Below are 20868 nucleotides of genomic sequence, written 5' to 3'. Positions count from 1 at the left end.
GTGAATAGTTGTTCTTTAATGTTCACTTTTAGAGTTAAAGAATAAATTGATAGTATTTTCTTTAAGTAGTGGAATTTAGGACTTCTCTGTCACTCATATTTTAATAGATTACTAGATGAGGTGAGCTTTACTCGGTGTTTGGTTTAATTAACAGAAGAGTTCACTGCCGTTTGGTAACACTGGAGCAACTGGTGGTAACCTCAGCATGTTCTACCAGTTGAGAGAGTGGGGATCCACAACCTCATATATTTCAACCCCTTACATGTAAATCAAATGGAAATCTAAGAATAGCAGTCTCTCTTTTTCACAATTACAATCTATGAATGTATTTATATTCTCAAATTTCCTGTTATTTAATGAACATCTGATTGATGTGAATGTGGAATTCGAAACACAAACAGATTAGTCATGATTTTATTGGATAGTGGAGCCATCCCATTGGTAGATGTCACTTTGTGCTTAGGCAAGCACTGTCACTGGCTTAGTCTTTCATAAACTAACATATCCAATCTATAGGATTGCCATAGGCTGGGTAGGTTAGGTCTATATCTATTTGACTTGAGAAGAATAAAGAGTGATCCTTTTAAGAATAAAAGATGGCAAGTGGTTAGCGCTGCTACCTCACAGAGTCAGGAAGGTGCATTCAATTCCAGCCTTGGGTGACTGTCTATGTAGAGCTTGTATGTTCTCCCCATGTCTGTGTGGATTTCTGACAGATGCTCTGGTTTCTTCCCATAGTCCAAAAATGTGCAGGTTAGGTGGATTGGTCATGTTAAATTACCCCATGGTATCCAGGGATATGCAAGTTTGATGGATTAACCATGGTAAATGTGGGGATAGGGTGGGGGGAACAGGTTTGAGGTGGATGCTCTTTGGAGGATCAGTGCGGATTCAATGGGCTGACTGGCCTCTACCTTCACTGCAGGAATTCTATGAAACATATAATGTCCTGAAGGGAATCTGATTTAAGGTGATGAGAATTTTTCTCTCAGACAGTTGTAAGTCTATGAAATTCTCTTGCCCAGAGAACTGTGCAGCCAGTGTCATTGAATATTTTTCAGGCCAATTTATAGATTCTCAATTGATAAGGGTGTTAGAAACATTATGGTGGGTAGTCAGGAAATTCAATACGAACATACGGAATAAGAGCAGAAGTGGACAATTTGGGCTTTTGAACCGGCATCACTATTCAATGAGATCATGACTAATCTGTTTGTGTTTCAAATTCCACATTCCCATTCACCCCAATAACCCTTGATTCTCCTGCCTAATAAGAATAAATTCTTATTTCTGTCTTAAAGGTATTCAATGACTGGCCCCACCACCTTCTGAAGAAGCAATTTGTGAAGTCCTCTAGGAGAAAATAATTCTTGTGAGCTCTGTCCTGAAACAACATGCCTAACTTTTAAAATAGTGCCCCCGTAGTCTAGACTCACCCTTAAGAGGAAGCATTCTTTCCATGCCCACATTATCAAATCCAATCAGAGTCTTATACATTTCAATCAAGTCACCCCTCGCTCAGCAAGCTGAGCCTGTACATTGTTTCCTGATAAGGCAGCCCACTCGTTCCAAGTATTTATCCAGAAAACATCCTCTGAAAGACCTCCAATATATTTACATCTTTCCTTAAATAAAGAGACAAGAATGCACATAGTATTCAAGTCGTGCTCTCACTAATTTCCTGTATGAATGAAACATCACATCCATACTTTTAAGTTTAATTCCTCTTTCAGAAAAGAAGGTATCCCATTTTGAATGCATAGAAATATAGAAACTAGGACCAGGCATAGTCCTTTGCAATTCAATATGGTCATGACTGATTCTCTAAATCAACATATTTTCACTTTTTCTCTGTACTTCTTGTTTTTTAGATTACTTAGATTACTTACAGTGTGGAAACAGGCCCTTCAGCCCAACAAGTCCACACTGACCCGCCAAAGTGCAACCCACCCAGAACCATTCCCCTACATTTACCCCTTCACCTAATACTACGGGCAATTTAGCATGGCCAGTTCACCTAACCTGCACATTTTTGGACTGTGGGAGGAAACTGGAGCACACGGAGGAAACCCATGCAGACACGGGGAGAACATGCAAACTACACACGGTCAGTCGCCTGAGGCGGGAATTAAACCCAGGTCTCTGGCGCTGTGAGGCAGCAGTGCTAACCACTGTGCCACCATACTGCCCATGTTGTTCTCAATATCTTAAAATTTATGGCACAGTGGTAGTGACCCTACCCCTTGACTGAGAGGCTCAGGGTCAAGCCCAACCCTGTCTAGAGGCATGCATCTCTGAATGTTAGGAAAAAAAGGCACACTGAGCAACCTGGCCTCCATAGCCTTCTGAGTGAAGACATGTTTATTCGTCTCACTCCATAAATGGCTTATCCTGTATCCTGAGACTTCACAACCAGGGAAAGCATTTTCCCTGCATCTAGTCTGTGCACCATTACAATTTTATATCTTTCAATCATATTCCTCTCTCAATTTGCTGAACTCTAATGAACACCGGCCCAATAGAACCAATTTCTCTTCTCTTATGGCAATCTAGTCATTCTCTAGGTAACAGCACAATGTTGCACCTGCATACTAATGTTTTTTGACTCGTGTTCCAGAACAATTGAATCCTTCAGTACCTTGAAATTCTGCAGTCTTTCCTTGTTGAAGTAATACTCTGCTTTTTATTTTTCCTGTTCATTTCCCCAATCCGCCCAAGTTACAAAATGGCAGGGCAGAGGTGAGAGGCTGAATGGCTTGCTTGTACTCCTAATATGAAAATTGAGACATAGACAGCCTATGCATACTTCAAAGACTACAGATAACACAATTAAGTATGAGGTAAGCAGAGCAATGTCAAATCTATGACTGTAAGTTAGCTTTGTAATGCCACTGGTGCTTCTGTTAGGAAAGACCAAAATTTCAAAACTGTCAGCTAGATTGCTTTTGCTATAATGCATAAAGTGCTTCTTGGCTGGAATTGTGAGTGTGCTTTCATTTGAATTGAAGCAAGGTGAATGGACGGATCACAAAGTCAAACAGTTGCAAAACCATTTGCCTTTTTGCGACGTTAAGCATCCTTTTTTAATCAGTATAAGGGACCCGCATCAAATCCAATCCCTCCACTAGTAACACTAAAGAGTCACCGTTCAACTTTTAGGTGAGGGATTTTTGAATGTCTTTTGTTGCCACAATGTTCCAAAACCTCATTCCTATTTTGATCCAAGTCCCTTTGTTCCCTACCCACAAGGACTACCTTCCATATAGCACATTGCTACTTTGCAGCTAAAAACAATTTTTTTCAAAGTAGTGTAAGTTGCTATTTCATACATCACTGCAGCTTTCCCTCTGATTTAGTATTTTCTTGGGGAGATTTTGTATGTCACTGCTCAATGGTACTGCCCCACATTCAAAATGCAGGAGTTTGCCCAAGGTTTTTGGCTTAACTTTGAAGAGGGGCAGGAAAGTGTCACGTTCAAGAGAGTTGGAAGGTCTTTGGCAAACATAAAAATTTGCATTTCTACATGCTTTCATGGCATCTCAAAGCACTTTATAGCCAACGTACTGTGCAATTACAGGGCTAATGTCAGAATTACGGCAGCCAATTATCCACAACAAGCTCCCACAAATACTTATGCATGTAATTCATAACTCAAGAGAAAAGAAGCTATTAAGTGAGCTATAGAGAAAGCCTATTTTCAGGAACATGGGACTATAATTGTAATTCCTCTTCAACTGCAGGAGAAGTTGGTGATGGAGCAGAGAGGGCAAGTTTGTGAAAAGGAAGGAGGAAAGCTTATGGAGAATGAGAGATCATATCCAAGAAGGATCATCTTCAGGGAGCAATTTTCCAACCGCCAGCTCAGCAGAGTCTGAGGGAGCTACATTTCAAGGGAGGTAAAGGTGTTCATAATTAAAGATAGTATGATTAAAGACAAAAATAAAGTTTTTGGTTATCAAAGCCAACATGCTTTTGTAAATGTAATTCATGGGTGAAGAAGCTGGCTGAAGTTTTTGAAGAATTTACTAAAGTAGCAGACAGAAGAATATCTATGCTTGTTATTTATTTAGCCTTCCAGAAGACACTTAATAAAATTCCTCAGAGGACTGGTAATTAAAATTGAAGCTCAAAGAATTAAAGGCAAATTATTGATTTTGTTAGGAAATTGTAAAAATGGAAAGCAGAATAGGGATAATGGGTAGGTAGTCCAACTGGCAGAATGGGATGTTTGGTGTCTCACAAGGGTCTGTGTTAGGGTCTCAATTATTCACTTTATTACCGAGCCACTTAGATGGGATAGAAAACCACATTATCAAATTTGTCAATGACACAGAGAAGGATGGTATTGTAAATTATGCAGATTAATGCATTAAATTACATTTTATGGTGTAAATGAGTGGTCAAAACTGTACTAACTGAATTTCAATTTAGTCAAATGTAAGGTCATCCACTTTATATCTAAAAGGATAGAACTTAACACTTCCTAAATGGCAAAAAGATTGAGATTCAGAAACTTGGGAGTTCAGGTATATAGATCATTAAAATTGCATCAACATGCACAGAAAATATCCAAAAAGCCTCACAGAATGTTGATCTTTATGTCTATGAAAGTAGAATACTAAGGGTAAAAACCATGGGACAACTAATAGTCTTCCTTTTCGTGTTTGCAGGTGAAGATGTCACGCAATGCTAAACAGAGAGCATGGATTGGCAGATGGCTGCTAAATTTCCATGTCCTCCCCCACATGGAGAGGGATGCAACAAATGCTTATGAAGATATGAGGATGCACGGCACGGTGGCACAGTGGTTAGCACTGCTGCCTCACAGCGCCAGAGACCCGGGTTCAATTCCCGCCTCAGGCGACTGACTGTGTGGAGTTTGCACATTCTCCCCGTGTCTGCGTGGGTTTCCTCCGGGTGCTCCGGTTTCCTCCCACAGTCCAAAGATGTGCAGGTCAGGTGAATTGGTCATGCTAAATTGCCCGTAGTGTTAGGTAAGGGGTAGATGTAGATGTAGGGGTATGGGTGGGTTACGCTTCGGCGGGGCGGTGTGGACTTGTTGGGCCGAAGGGCCTGTTTCCACACTGTAAGTAATCTAATCTAATCTAATCTAATCTAATGCCTACCCAAGTGAACGAGAGAATGAGTATAGGTGCATCCAGTTCACAAAGCGTGAAGATCTTATGGGCCATTGGAAAAGTGAAGGGTTATAAAATCACAGGGAGCTTAGTCTTAATTGGGTACTTACTTCCCAGTATCCACCCTTGAAGATGAGTGGGAGGAATGGTCAGAAAAGGTATAACATCTGGAACTATCAAAGCATATGCTTCTCAAGAATCATGCACGTACTTGAAGGATGTATTTTTTTGCAGACCTATTGGATATTGTGGAATGTTCCTGTTGATGAAGACAGCTAGCTGGCTCCCAGGAAACTTGATACCCAAATGTTCTGGTGATAACATCTTGCACCCAAGGGAATCAGCAGACCTGGCAACCCTTCCAGTTACAACTGGTAATGCTGTGTTGAATAAGGCATTCCTTCATGCACCAACAGGCCACAAATCCACAAATATTCTCAATGATTCCCAGGAAAACATGGAGCTGTGAAGGGTGAGTTCTACAGTAATCTCCATGGCAACTGCTACTGGGTGTCAATTGAAGCCCATGCATCTTGGCTAACACTGCAGTATGGAGTAGAAATTAGTGACAGTCTCTCTCAGAATCTCTTACAGTGTGGAAGCACTGTTCAGCCCAATAAGTCCACACTGACACTCTGAAATGTCCACACACCCTACCCTAGTTCTGCAATTTCTCATGGCTAATCCACCTAACTGGAGCACCCAGAGAAAATGCAAGCAGATGTGGGGAGAATGAGCAAACTCCATACAGACAGTTGCCTGAGGGTACAATCAAATCTAGGTCCCTGGCACTGTAGGCAGCAGTGCTAACTACTGAGCCACCCTTAAATATTTATTTGTTTTTCTTTATCACTTAATAAATCTTTTTTAATCAACTTGTTCAGAAATGTTATGACACACCTCTGGAGCAGGTGGAACTCCCCGTAGAGTTTCAGTCTACATTGACACTGTCACTTGAACATTTCAAGCTAGTTCAGCTTTCAGCAGCACATTCTCTCCTGGGTTAGGCTCCTCTGTGCGTACATGGCTGTTGGTGTGAGTCTTTGTGCCCTTCTTTGGCATATTCACCTCAAGAATGGCCACTATGCAGCTCATGAGGTTACTGAAGTGTTTTTGCCGTAACATTGCCCTCACTTTATGACCATGACTCTGTGACATTTCCACTGAACAGCTCCTTCTCCTAAACAGGGCCAAGACATTGGTGATTGAGGCTTCTGGCAGGTGTGCTTTACTTGAATCCTTGGTTCCTTTGAGGCCTTGGACAGTGGTGAAGGGGGGGGGGGGGGGGGGGGGGAGGTGTGGGTACAGGCTTTACACTTCTTGCGGCGGCAAGGGAAGGTGCTGGGAATGGAATGTGGGTTGTTGATGGACATGGACCTAGTGAGGGAGTCACAGAGGGAATCATTTCTGTGGAATGTGGATAGGGGTGGGCAGGGAAATATATCTCTGGTGGTGGGGTCTGATTGTAGGTGGCAGAAATGGCAAAAGATCCGGAGATTGGTGGGGTAGAAGGTGAGGACCAGGGGATTCTATCCTTGTTGCAATTAGAGGGATGGGGTTCAAGGGCAGAGGTGCGGGAAGTGGAAGAGATATGCTGGAGGACATCGCTAATCACATGGGAAGGGACATTGTCATCCTTCAAACTATATTGCATGCTCTGGCTAATGAAGGCAAGCACCCACATGCCCCTATGCTGACACCTTCAGGGATCTACGGACTTGTACATCAAGGTCCCTTTGTTCCTCAATGCTCCCGAGGAACCTACCATTCATTTTGCATTAAATTTCCCAAAATGCATCACCTCACACTCATCAGGTTTAAGTTTCGTCTGCAATTGCTGTGCTCATTTTCCCACTGATCAATATCACATTGTTGCATCCTCACTATCAATAGCACCTACTAATTTTCATGTCATCTGAAAACTTATAATTATACCTGCTACGCTCACATCCAAATCATTAGTATAAATAACAAACAGTAAATGTCCCAGCATCAAAACCCTGTAGCAGACTGCTGGTTACAGGATTCAAATTCTGAAAACAACTCTCCACCCGCACTCTTAACCTCCTATTTGTAAGGCAATTTTGGATCCAGATTGCCAACTTGCCTTGAATCCCATGTAATCTTATCTTTTGGACCAGTCTACGATGTGGGACCTTGTCAAAGGCCTTAATGAAGTCTGTGTAAACCACATTAACTGTCATCCCCTCATCAATATATTTCGTCAACTTTTCAAAAAATTCAATTAAATTAGTCAGATAGGATTTGCCTCAAACAAACCTGTGCTTTATCCCTGATGAACCTCTGCCTTTCCAAATGTTAATATTGTCTTTTGGAATTTTTTTCCAATAATTTTGCTCCCATGGACCTTAAACTAATTGGTCTGTAATTATTTGGCCTAACCCTGCTTCCTTTCCTGAACAAAGGAACCCATTTGCTGTCATCTGGCCCTTTACCTGTAGCCAGTACATCTCTGAGGAAACCGTGAGGTCTGCAGGTACTGGAGATCAGAGTTGAGGTGTATTGCAGGAAAAGCACAGCAGGTCAGGCAGGTCAGGAATGACATTCCCGATGAAGGGCTCCAGCCCGAAACATCGATTTTCCTGCTTCTTGGATACTGCCTGACCTGCTGTACTTTTCCAGCAACACACTCTCTTTCCATGCTGTACATCTCTATGATTCTATTAAATATCTCCACCAGGGCCACAGCAATTTCCTCACTTGGCAGCCTGGGATACATCTCATTAGGCCCTTGGGGTTTGTGCCCCTGTATGCCTGTCAAAACACCAACTACCTTCTTCTTATTAATCTTACCATGTCCTAGAACGTCACCATCCCAAGTAAAATCTCAGGCTACAATGTCTTTCTCCTCTGTGATTAAAGATCAGAAGTATTCATTGAAGACCTCAGTCACATCCACTGGCTCCATGCACAGGTTATTCCTTTCATCTCTAATAGGTCCCACCCTTTCCCTCATAGCCCTCCTGCTCTTCATATAACTATAAAAAGCCTTGAGGTTTTTCTTGATCCCATCTGCCAAAGATATTTCCTGGCCCCATTTGCCCTTCTAATTTCCTTTTAAGCAATCGCCTACATTCTACACTTTTGAAATTTCTCTGTTTCTCATACACTGTCGCTGGCATATAGTTCTTTGTTTTGTTTTATCAAACTCTTGCTCTCTCTGCACAGGTGCTGTCTGACCCAGTGTGATCTCCAGCACGCTTGTTTTCAGTCTCAATATCCCCTGAAATCCATGGTTCCCTGGACCTGCTGCTCTTGCCCTTGACTCTTAGAAGAACATGTTGGCCCTGAATTCTCACTTTTCTGCTTTTAGAAAATTCACATTTTCCAAATGTAGACTTACCACAACTAGCCGCTTCCAGTCTATGTTTGCCAGATCCTGTCTCATGATATTGAAAACAGTCTTCTTGCAAATTAGGTACTTCTGCATTATCTTTCTCCCTTTCCATAATGACTTTGAAACTAGTAGAGTTATGGTCACTGTCCCCAAAATGTTCATCCACTAAAACTTCAACCACTTGACTGGCTTAATTCTCTAGGATTTCTCCATCGCTAGCAGGACTGTCTGGGGCAAAAAGCTCTCTTGGATGCACTTTGAAAATCCGACCTCGTCTGATCCTTTCACATTAAGATGATCCCAGTTAATGTTAAGGAAAGTTGAAGTCCCTACAATTAGAACCCTGTTACTCTCACACCTTTCTGTATTTGCTTACATACCTGCTCCACTACATATCTGCCTCTGACTGTTGGGAGGACTGTAGTACAATCTTGTCAAGGTAATTGACACTTTTGATTTCCAAGTCCATCCAGCTGGCCTTTTCTGAACTCCCTCTTTCATTACTGCAGTGGCGGTTTCCATTATCAATAATGCAATGGGCCCACTTTTCTTACTCCTCCAACTGCCCTCCCCACACTCGTCCCCTGCCCATCAAGTTGCCTGAAATTCTATAGCCTGGAAAGTTGCGATGCCAGTCCTGTCCTGATTTCAACTATGTCTCTGCATTTGCAACAAAACTATGTTTCCATATGGTGATCAATACTCGATGTTCATCTGCTTTATCAGCCAAACTCCTTGCATTAAAATAGATACAATTTTGCTTTCCAGATCTCCCATGTGCCTATGTCTTCTCCAACTGCTGGTTTGGCCTGGCATTCCTTCTACATCTGATTAGGATTTGCTCCTGACTTTACATCTGCTTCATGCTCCATCTCCCTTCCAAATCAGTTTAAAACCTCCCTGGTGGATTACCTGTGCCCCATAATATGTATGGGGAGGCGTACGTCCACATGAGGAGACATTGCATGTTAATACCAGATCTTGGTTAGGATCATAATGTGTCAAATACCTGAGAGGATGATAGCTGTTTCTTCATGTCCCTAAAAGCTATGGCTCAGCTACCTGATCATTTTCAAGGCTGACTCATTTTTAAGATTTGCAGGAGCTGGTGTTGGACTGGGGTGTATAAAGTTAAAAAGCACACAAAACCAGGTTATAGTCCAACAGGTTTATGTGGATGCACTAGTTTTTGGAGCACTGGTCCTTCATCAGGTGGTTGTGGAGTATAAGATTATAGGACACAGAATTTATAGCAAAAGTTTACAGTGTGACGTAACTGAAATTATACATTGAAAAAGACCTAGATTGTTTGTTAAGTCTCCCATCTTTTAGAATGAACATGTTGGTTTCAGTTCTTTCAAATGTAAATCCCAGAACTTTCTTAAAGTTACATTCTCGAGTGAACTTTAACAATAGGTGCCATGTTGGCCGAGATAATGCATCGAAGGTGTGAGGTGCCCTGTGTGAGACTGTCTGTGCCCCAACGTTCAGACTGATTCTAATAAAAAGGGATTTACAGAATCTTATGTGGATTCATGCAATATTTGAGCAAAATAAAATGTAATTCTGCAAGTACAAATTCACCTACAAAGGTGCACTAACCCTTCGGGCTTCACAATCAACATGACTGACACTGCCCATTCTGCAAACTGGACCGGTTTGATTATCCTCTCACTTTCCCATCCCCTGATTTTTGCCTCTACTTTTGCATGTAAGGAAAATGGCACTGGGCATGCCTTGCAGAATCGTGGAATTGCTTGTTGGTCAACATTCATGATGTCCTTGGCTTCTTTGATAGCCTCTAGACTTCCCTGAAAAACTTACCGGTACTTAATTTGGACTTCACTTAGGCAGCCATTTTCAAATTGAAAATGTTGATCCAATCAAGGTGAATATTGCTCAACCAATTTTGCCCCATCAAGCTTGGGTCCAAGCCATTTACTGCATTTGGTGGTAATTAAACCAGCTGCTTCTTGTAAGAGACTGGAACCAGAGTTGTACCTTTAATCTGTAAAAGTTCCATTGTATAGGTTCTCAGTCTAGCTGAGATCTTGCACAAAGTTAAGGGTTGGAGTCCAGTGCAAATTTTGATGAAGACTAGTTGTGTGATTACTGAAATGGTCACATTGGTATCGACCTCCATAAGAACTGGGTGACCATTTATTTTGATTTGTTCTGACTTGGATGTTGCTAAGCAATTTAACTGTTCCAAAACAGATTTCAGTGGACTTTCCAGGGTGTGCATTCTCCTGGATACCAGCATACAAATTCTCAGCACAGTGCCTCAGTGGTTAGTACTGCTGCATCTCAGCATCAGGGGTTTTGACTCAATTCCAACCTTGGGTGACTGGCTGTGTAGAGTTTGCACATTCTCCTCGTGTCTGCATGGGTTTCCTTCTGATACTCTGGCTTCCACCCAGAGTCCAAAGATGTGTGGGTTAGTTGGATTGGCCATTGGGACTGCAGGGCTACAGGGTTGGGGAGGGGGGTGGTGGATCTGGGTGGGATGCTCTTTGGTGGGTCAGTGTGGACTTGATGGGCTGAATGGCCTTCTTCTACACTGTAGGGATTTTGTGATTCTTGGAACTCAATTTAGGTCTAGTGGGACTCATTTGCTGTCTCAAGTCTGCATTATGGCAGCAACTACAATGGTTTGCTAGCCTAGATCCTGAAGAAAATTTTAACCATTTGGCCGAAGTTTAGCTTTGTTTTGGGGTTTTGCTGTGGGCTGACCTAGAGTCCCACTATTTAGGATATGTCCTGAGTGAATCTATGCACTCAAGTGGTGTTTCCCAAGCTCAGTCAGACTGGTGAAGTGCTTCTATTGGAATACCCTGCAACTCAAATGCTCCATTTGCTGCATTTTCCAATAATAACATCAGTAGTGCCTGCCTGAAGTCCAGCTGGGTTTCAGCTAGCAGGTGCTTTTGCATGGTTATATCATTAATCCCACATACAAACTTATTTTTCAGAATCTCATTAAGGGTTAAACCAAGGTCACATGCCTCTGCCAGTCATCTTAACCCCGTCAAAAATCCCGATACGAATTCTCCTTATTCTTGAATTGCTGAATAAAACCGATAATGTCTCACAATTACAGGAAGCTTGAGGTCATAATATTCCTTAACCAAATCTGTCAACTCTTGAAAGGTTTTCGGAACCTGGTGCCTTAGGGAATGTTAGGCTCCGAATAACCAAAAACACTGCAGGCCCACAAGCTATCAGGTGAATTTCTCATTGGTTTTAATCTGCCCCAATGTCATTTGCCCAGAAAAAGTAATACATTCTTTCCATATACTGGGCCCAATCTTCAACAGCGGGATCGAATTAGTCAAGTTTCCCAGATAATGGCATGATGCCAGAAATGCTTACCCCCAATCAAAGAGGCCTGTTTCAAGCAACTCCATAGAGATCAATATCCTGTCATCAAGTGATCCTTTATTTCGACATGGAGAGTCATGGACACTAAGCCAGCTTCCTCAGCTCTTAGAGTGAGCAAACCCTTTGACACTCCTGTTTATGTCTGTCAGCCAGTGCTCCTTGTTTGAACCAGATTAACAGCCCCAGTCAGGGACCCCATATTCTAAGTGGTCCACCTGGCTTACCTTGTTACAATCACTACAATGAGTCTAGTAATGCCCATGAATCCATTGTCAACTGTTGGAAAACATATCTGGGTCCTTTAGGGAAGGAAACTACCTTTCTTACCTGGTCTGGTGTACAGGTGACACGAGACCCACAGCAACATGACTGACTCTTGATTGCCCTCTGGCAATTAGGGATGGGCATTTAATGTTGACCTAGCCAATTACACCCTCATCCTGAGAATGAATACAGAAAAAAACATGCTTGCTACCATTTTCTTTACCCTAGTCAGCTCATGCCCAGTTGATCAACCTTTTGGAGATTTCACTGCAGGGTGTAGAATGCCAGTCTTTCATAAGGCATTGCATTATTTATTACTTTCACAACAATGGAGAAGTAACTTATTCTTTAATGACACAGTATAAACCACATTAGAATAAAAATGGATATTAGGTCAAAATACAAACCTTCCCAGCAACAAAAAATCAAAGCTCTTTTGCCTTTAATTAGGTAAACAGTGAGAAGCAGCATTTGGCACTTTATGTCTACTGCATTGGAGCTTAATATTTTATCAGATTGTCATAAAGAAGCATCAATACTTACGTTTCAGAATGTTTCGTTGTTCCAGCTCCTCAGCGGTTGGCCTCTGGCTTAATCGCCTGTGTGAAAAGATCAGGATCATTCTGTGCACCATGTCAGCCCCAATGTCAGCACCATGTCAGCAGTATCTGCGACAACACTGTCATTATTCTCTACTCAAATTTATATGAATGGAATTGGCTGCTAAAGACCTCTACTACTTAAACTCAGAATCCACAATGCAGGTCCTGGAGTGAAATGCTACACATTAATGTCACAAAGTCTCCCACTGTCTTTTCATCTGAAGAAAATCACGAACACTATCCTCACATTATGCTCACAATGTTTGGAAATCATTTTAATTTGCATCATTTTCTTTCTTTCACGCTTGCTTCCTGGCTCTCTTTTGAGACTGATAACTTGTATTGGCTCAGTGGTTAGCACTGCTGCCTCACAGCACCAGGGTCCCAGGTTTGATTCCAGCCTCAGGCTGTCTGTGTGGAGTTTGCACATTCTCCTTGTGTCTGCGTGAGTTTCCTCCAGTTTCCTCCCACAGCCCAAAGATGTGCAGGTCAGGTGAATTGGCCATGCCAAATTGCCCCGTAGTGTTCGGCCAATTAGTCAAAGGGAAATGGATCTGGGTGGGTTACTCTTCAGAGGGTCGATGTAGACTGGTCGGGCCGAAGGGCCTGTTTCTGCACTGTAGGGAATCTAAGCTAGTCTATACTCCCTGAAAATGAGTCATAGTGCTGATGACATATCTATATGTCAATTTTCATATTAACTAACTTAAAGAAGCACACAAACTTTTCAAGATGTTTTTATTTATTTGATTTTATGCCAATACATCTAAGTCCCATTTGAGTCATTTGCTTTTCAGAATTTTGATGAAATAATTATGACTCCATTAAAAATATCCAAAGATTGAAGAAGTGCACCAGGTAGCTGGTATATAAGGAATTTTCAGTTTTCCTCTTGCCATATTGATGGAATAGTATAGTTGGGAAATTTTTAGAATCCATTATTCAGAAAGTTATAACTGGAAATTTGCAAAATCAAAACACAATTAATCAAAGCCAGTGTGGTTTTATAAAGGGAAAATCATATTTGACTAATTTGCCAGAGTTCTTTTCAGGTATAACAAGAAAAGTAGACAATGGGCATCCTATAGATGCAGTATATTTGCACTTCCGGAAGATATTTAATAAAGTGCCACACAAAAGATTAATCGTTAGGTTACACATTATTAGGGTAATTTTTACCTTGGATAGAGCATTATGTACTTTTGAGTCTAACACTAATGTAGTTCAGAACAGTACATTTCAAGTTCTTATAACAAAAGTGAGGGTCTGAGTGAGAGGAAAAAGAGGCTGAGTAAGAGGCAGCTGTAGAAACATAGACACATGCAGATTCAGTTGTAAACAAAACCTTAGAGAAAAAGGACAGCAAGGAAATTAGAGGAGGAATGCAGTTTGAGAGGGAGAAAGGGGGATCTTAACTGCAAAACGTGAGCAAGTTTACAAGTAGGAACATGGTTAAATGGGCTCAAAGTGCTGTTTTTTTGGGACCCAGCAGTGATCCGCTCTCCTCTTTCTTTAACCAGAGCATCATCATAGAATCCCCACATTGTAGAAGCAGTTTCATCAGCCCATCAAGTCCATACCGACCCTCCACACAGCATCTAATCCAGATCCATTCCCCCCAACCCTCTCTTTGTAGTCCTGTGTTTTCCTAGCCTGTGCACATTTGGATTGTGGGAGGAAACTGGAGCATTTGGAGGAAACCCATATAGTCACAGGGAGAATGTACAAGTTAAGTGGATTGGCCATGGGAAATTCAGGATTATAGGGATGGGGTAACGGATGGATCTGGGTGGAATGCTCCTCAGAAGGTTGATGTGGACTCAATAGGCTGAGTGGTCTGTTTCCACATTATTGGGATTCTATGACTCTATACAGATGGTTACCTGAGGGGGGATTCAAACCTAGGTCCCAAGCACTGCGAGGCAACAGTGCGAACCACTGAGCCACTGTGCCACCCGATCAGCATGGGAAACTTCTGTGAGACAGGCAGAATAGTGCGGAAAATGTTCATTAAGATCTGTTCTTACTCAGGAGTTGAGCTTGAACTGTGTCGTTATTCCTAAGCTTTATGAAACTCAGCATAGAAACCAAGACAAGAGGACAAAGAGATTTGAGGGGGATGAACAAGCGTTAGATAAGAAATCCAAATACCAAGTTGTCAGACCACCTTTCTTGCCTCGGGGAAGACAAACCCATATTACTTGCTTTGACAATATGTTTTTACTGCCTCAGAGTTGACTTCTACTATTTTTGGAATTATAGCCCTTTTTCTGTTCTTCCCATCTGCCAACCTTCAAGTTGGGTATAACAGCTTTTACTCTGGATCTCAGATAACACGAGTACCTCTACCAGGAGCCTTTTGCTCAACCACATGCGACATCAAAGGGATGAAGCGATCCAGCTGTTGGGTGTCAATCACCCCAACACAGGGTTCAAGGCTCACAGTCAGGATAACCTTCATTGACATTCCTTTTGTTTGTCCTCACTACTGGATGGAAGTCTTTTGCAGTTCTTGACCCCACTTTGTGGCCTTGGTAAGACTTGTGGTCTTGAAACTTGAAAATGATCAAAGGGATCTTAAATGGGCCTGAATGTCACGAGCTACAGTGACTCTTGTGGCAGAATACATTAGAAGTCTGATGAGGCCTATCTCAACTTTGGGAGTAATTTGCTACATCTATCATATGTGTGCAATGGTGGAGAAGTGAGTTTCTCGCTAGGTAGCACTGAGTTGTCAATTAACAGGGATTATAGCTTGTTAAACACCTTATTAGTGTCACAAGTCACCTAAATAATAGGCAGCTACCTATCCAACTAAATATGGTGAACATGCTAGCCATCGAGGATTCTTGACATGGAAATCAAAATATGTACCTGGTAATATCAGCTCACTGCTGGCCACATAGAGCCTTCATGTTGCTCAACACCAAATGATATCTCAGGGCAGTTGAATGCACCGCTCATCCACAGATATTGACATCCAACATTTGACAAATCCTCAGGATCCTCATGGCAACTGACCCATTCACTTGAAGGATGCTATGAACATAACACCCGCATTGAAGGACAGACTGGTAACTAGAATTGAAAGACTGCAACAAGAACCCCACATTGTGTGCACAGAGAGACATGTAGGTCATGGACTGGATAAGGCTGCATCTCAGGGCTGCTGGCTTGCCACCATAGCACAAATTGGAGGAACAACTCCTCATCTTCCGCCTGGGCAGCCTACAGCCCAGAGGACTCAACATTGAGTTCTCCAATTTCAAATAATCTCCCTCCCTATCCCTGACTCCCTTCCCAGCCTCTCCCTATCCCTTTTCATTCCTCCCATTGACCAACCAGGTCAGACCCTCTAGCTGTCTTCACCTATCCCCACTTCACCACCCTGCCTCCACCTCTCCCTTTATCTGCAGCTCCCCTCACACCCACCCCCAGTCCTGAAAAAGGGTTACACCTGAAACGTCAACTTCCCTACCTCCTGATACTGCCTGGCTTGCTGTGTTCTTCCAGCATCCCGTCTGTCTATTTTGGATTCCAGCATCTACAGTCTTTTGTTTCCAACCAGGCTTGCTCTCTCAGCACATGCTCACGTAGCACCTACCTGGTCACTCATAGCATCCCTGCCTTGTCTTGCTGTGCCAATTAACACAGTCACACAACAAGGCAGCTTGTCCTTAGGAAGCAGTCAAAGGAGCACATGCCTTACTGTACGACAGTGTGTTATGTCAATCTCACACCTATGCTTTATGCCAACAGTTTATGTAGTAAACACATTATCTACAGCAAGCCAGCAGCCATGTTTTAAAGCTTTATTGGAGTACTCACCAAAGTCTTCCAAACACCCATTACTCAGAGGGTCCTGATAAAGTTGGTCAAGGGCAGCCTCTGATACCGATACACAGTTTAAACGATTGGCTATGTGTAGTGATCTTGGTCAAGGGGTTTGTGCCTCTGTATTTCAGAGAGTGGTCATGTCAGTCCTGTGGCTCCATAATAGCCAGTCTAGAGGGAGGGCTAATGAGGTCGGGGAGATGTAAGGGTTTCATCTGGGAATGTCTTGGCTAGGGCAGTCCAGTTAAGTCACTCAATGGTGTGGGCCATTGTCAATCTGTTAAGTTTGTCCAAAGAAACCTAAGGATAAAAGGTTTGCTGGGGGAAGAAAGGAGACTCGGGGACCTATTTGTCAAGATTGGGAGCTGCAGATGGGAGGTAATGTGCAATGGCATTGTGAAGGTGGATAGCAAATTGTGAAGAAGGGGGCAATTGTATTTGTAAATAGGATACGGTCAAGCAGAAGTGAGAATTGTATAATGTGGGAGGGGCTTTGTCCACATGCAAGAATACCATGGCTTCAAGGGGAGGAGCAGTGAAGACCACATCTATCCGGTAATGGTCACCTCATTTGCCAGGACTAATGGGGAGAGTTGTGCACATGAAAGTTCATGTAGATACTTGGGGAGTTGCAAAACTAAGGGGTTTACGGGAAGAGTTATCAAGAAGGGGGAAGCAAGAGAGTCAATGTTTTGTGCATAACCCTTCATCAGGATGTCCTGAAACATCAAATCTCTTGCTCCTCAGATGCTACCTGACCTGCTGTGCCTCTTCCAGCACCACATTTTATTGACTCTGACTCCCCAGCATCTGCAGTCCTCATTTTCTCCTATCAAGAAGGGGTTCTGTATGTTCAAGACCTCATTGACACACAGAAGTGGAGGTTGCAAGCCACAAGTGGAAAAGTGCTACTAACACCTTCCATCATACTGGAAATTGAAAGTACGCAATGGGGAAGAAAATGGCTGCAACCAGACCTGGAATGGAGACACTATAAATGTCTCAACCTGTGAGGGAGCAGTCTGCAAGACCCACCAATGTGAGGCATTTTAAAGGGCAACATCATTATTGATCCAATAGAGGGCGGCAGAGAGACATCATTCGGAGATGTTGACTCGGTCACCAGACTGAAAAGTGGATCATGGAAGAACCCACCCATCAGTGATAAACAGGAGAAGAATATCCCATAGAGGGCAGCCTAGAGTAATCACTAGCATTCTGGGAGATATCAGCTCCGATGTCACGGAGGACCTCTAGGAGGTGAAGGGCCAACAAGCCTCGCTCTTTGCCTCGGAGGCCTCCAAGATAATTTGCTGGTCCAGGGTCTGCTCTGTGGAGCAGGATGAGACGTGCTCACGTTTCTTCTTCCAGAAGGTGCACAAAGAGAGCTCCGTGCTCAGCAGTCTGAAGGAAGAAGATGGCTCAATAAGGTCATCTCAGGCTGACGTCGTGAGGATCAGCAAATCCTTCTATGCCAGTCTGTATGACTCGAAGCCAACTGACAGCACAGCCTCCCAGTCGTTCCTGTCCCCTGTCATGGAGGTCATAGGCGACAGAACACGGGAAAGGCTAGACCAGCTGCTCTCTCTGGATGAGCTGACGAAGGCCCTCGAGTCCTTCGAAAAGAATAAAACTCCCGGAAGCGACGGCTTGCAGGTCAAGCTCTATCCCGCTCTGTGGGACTTGATCGGCCAGGACCTGCTGGAGGTGTATATCAGTATGCTTCGGGCAGGTACCATGAGGGAATCCATGAGGAAAGGCATCATCACCCTCATCTACAAGCGGAAGGGGGAGAGGGAGGAAATCAGAAATTGGAAACCAATCTCACTATTGAATGCAGATTACAAAATCTTGGCAAAGGTCATCGCCAACCGGGTCAGGTCTGCTCTGGGATCGGTGATCCACCCTGACCAAAGCTGTGCTGTACCGGGCAGGAAGATCGCTGAGAGTCCTCTTCAGGGATACGATCGCCTACGTGCAGGACAGAGGACTGGACACCTGCCTGATCAGCCTGGACCAGGAGAAAGCCTTTGACAGGATACCACACACGTATATGAGAGATGTTCTCTCCAAACTGGGCTTTGGGGAGGGAATCTGCAATTGGATCAGACTGCTCTACACCAACATTGTCAGTGCAGTCTCCATCAATGGGTGGGAATCAGATAGCTTCCCAGTCAGATCTGGAGTCAGGCAGGGCTGCCCTCTCTCTCCTGCCTTGTTTGTGTGCTGCATAGAGCCATTTGCCGAGTCCATCAGGAAGGATGCGAGCCTGAGAGGGGGTGACTATTCCTGGCAGCAGGGACCTGCAGGTAAAGGCCTTCCCATACATGGATGATGTTGCCATTTTCTGCTCGAATCCGCTGTCCGTGCACAGACTCATGTGCATATGTGACAAGTTTGAATGGGCCTCGGGGGCCAAAGTCAACCGAGGCAAGAGCGAGCCATCCTCTTCGGGAACTGGGCCGACCAATCCTCGATCCCCTTCACCGTCAGGATTGACCACCTGAAGGTGCTGTGTATTTGGTTTGGAGGGGCTGGGGCGTGCGTCAAGCCTTGGGGGAAGCGTATCAAGAAAGTGAGGCAGAAACTGGGCAGATGGAAGCTATGGTCGCTCTCTGTCACAGGTAAAAACATGTGAGGCACTGTCAGTGTTGTTATATGTGGCACAGGTCTGGCCTATTCCCAGGACCTGTGCCGTTGCAGTTACCCGGGCCATCTTCCGTTTCATATGGAGATCAAAGATGGCCAGGGTCCGAAGGGACACAATGTACAAACTCTTGGCAACAGGGGAAAAAAACACACCAAATGCCATCCTCACCCTGATGGCCACTTTTGTGTGTGGCTACATCAAGCCGTGCGTGGATCCCCAGTACACAAACACAAAGTGTCACTACGTACTGAGGTTCTACCTGTCCCCGGTGTTGCGAAGGTTGGGCCTGGCCTCGCTGCTGCGGAACGCTCCAAGTATTTGGACCGTTCTGTATCACCTGTCCTTCGTAGAGAAGTTTATGACCACAAGTCCATCAGGAAGTGGTCAGCACGTCGTGTCCTTGAGACCCTTCGGGAAAAGGAGAGGGCGGATCCTATCGAGCGGTTCCCTGAGCAGACTGTCAAAGCCATTTGGCAGAATGCCTCATCGCCAGAACTTTCCAACAAGCACCAAGACATGGCTTGGCTGGTGGTGAGAAGGGCTCTGCCTGTGAGATCCTTTATGCACGCCTGGACTCACTGCCGCACCGGACACTGCCCTTGAAGCGGCTGCGGTGGTGACGAGACTGTCACACACCTCCTTCTGGAATATGCCTACGCAAAGGAAGTCTGGAGACGAATGCAGTGGTGTTTGTCGAGGTTAGTCCCGAGCAGCTCTGTGCTCTATGTTCTGTTCTCCGGGACACACACCGAGACACACATCAACTGTGCCTGGAGGATTGCCCATAGTCTCCACCGAAGATATTTCATAGACAATGCAATGTTAACTATGCCATTAAAGTGCACATAAAAGTTTTTTTTCCCCTTATTTTCCCTCCCAGTAAAATCTCACAGTAGGTTGAAGGAGCCTGCTCAGTAGTGAAGCTCATTGGCCTTGGAATTTTGCTTGGTAATTTCCTGGAGAATTCATATCTGGACTTGCCAGAAACAAATGCCTCAGTTTGAACTTCCAAGGGTTGGAAGTGGGCAGGCAGGTAGAAGGCTGGCCATCTTCATAGTGTCCTGAGACATCTGAGGGGCATCCATGCTGTTTCTCTTTGGGATGGGTTAGTAAGATGGGTACCGCCTGGCATCAATCTGTCTCCTTGTGAGAAAGAGGTACTTCAATGCCTGCCATGTTCCCAACCCCCTGCCACCATGCCTGGACCTGAGAGCTAATGGATTGCAGATGTGTGTGCAAATACATGGCTTATTGCTCTTGTCTTTCCATGTGCATATGGACAAAGTTACTGCCAACACCACAGGATCATCTGCCTGGGGATGAGGTCTCTGACAGTTCTTTGGCTGCCAATTGTTTGGCGCATTGCTTTCTTGAGCAGTTGTGGAGCTGTCACAGTGACATGCTCACCAGCATGTGCTCCCAATCTTTCTAAGGCTGACATTCCTACCAAAGCATCAATATCTGTGCTGCTGGTGAGGGTATAAGAGGCAGCCATGCCAATTATTCTTCTGAGCTCTCAGAATCATCATCCTCATAGGTTAAGGAGGTATCTTCTGCCAAAGCAGAGCTTTTCTCTGCCGGGTTGATGGGTATCCCAGTTGGCATTTATAAGGCACAAAAGTGAGACAATGGTTAGAGGTG

General features: G+C 43.9%; 1 protein-coding gene across 7 annotated transcripts in view; it reads right to left on the bottom strand.

The window, feature by feature from the left end:
• The window catches only part of LOC140464992 (phosphatase and actin regulator 1-like), a 468298-nt gene that overhangs the window by 16910 nt on the left and 430520 nt on the right, over window positions 1–20868 (bottom strand). For all 7 annotated transcript variants that reach the window (XM_072560733.1, XM_072560737.1, XM_072560734.1 and 4 more), the window contains one exon: window positions 12685–12740. In XM_072560733.1, coding sequence (XP_072416834.1) covers window positions 12685–12740 — 56 coding nt within the window. The remainder of the gene's footprint in view (window positions 1–12684; window positions 12741–20868) is intronic.

This window comes from Chiloscyllium punctatum, chromosome 41 (genome assembly GCF_047496795.1).
Source record: "Chiloscyllium punctatum isolate Juve2018m chromosome 41, sChiPun1.3, whole genome shotgun sequence".
Taxonomy (NCBI): Eukaryota; Metazoa; Chordata; class Chondrichthyes; order Orectolobiformes; family Hemiscylliidae; genus Chiloscyllium; species Chiloscyllium punctatum.
This window is presented reverse-complemented; position numbering and strand designations above follow the sequence as displayed.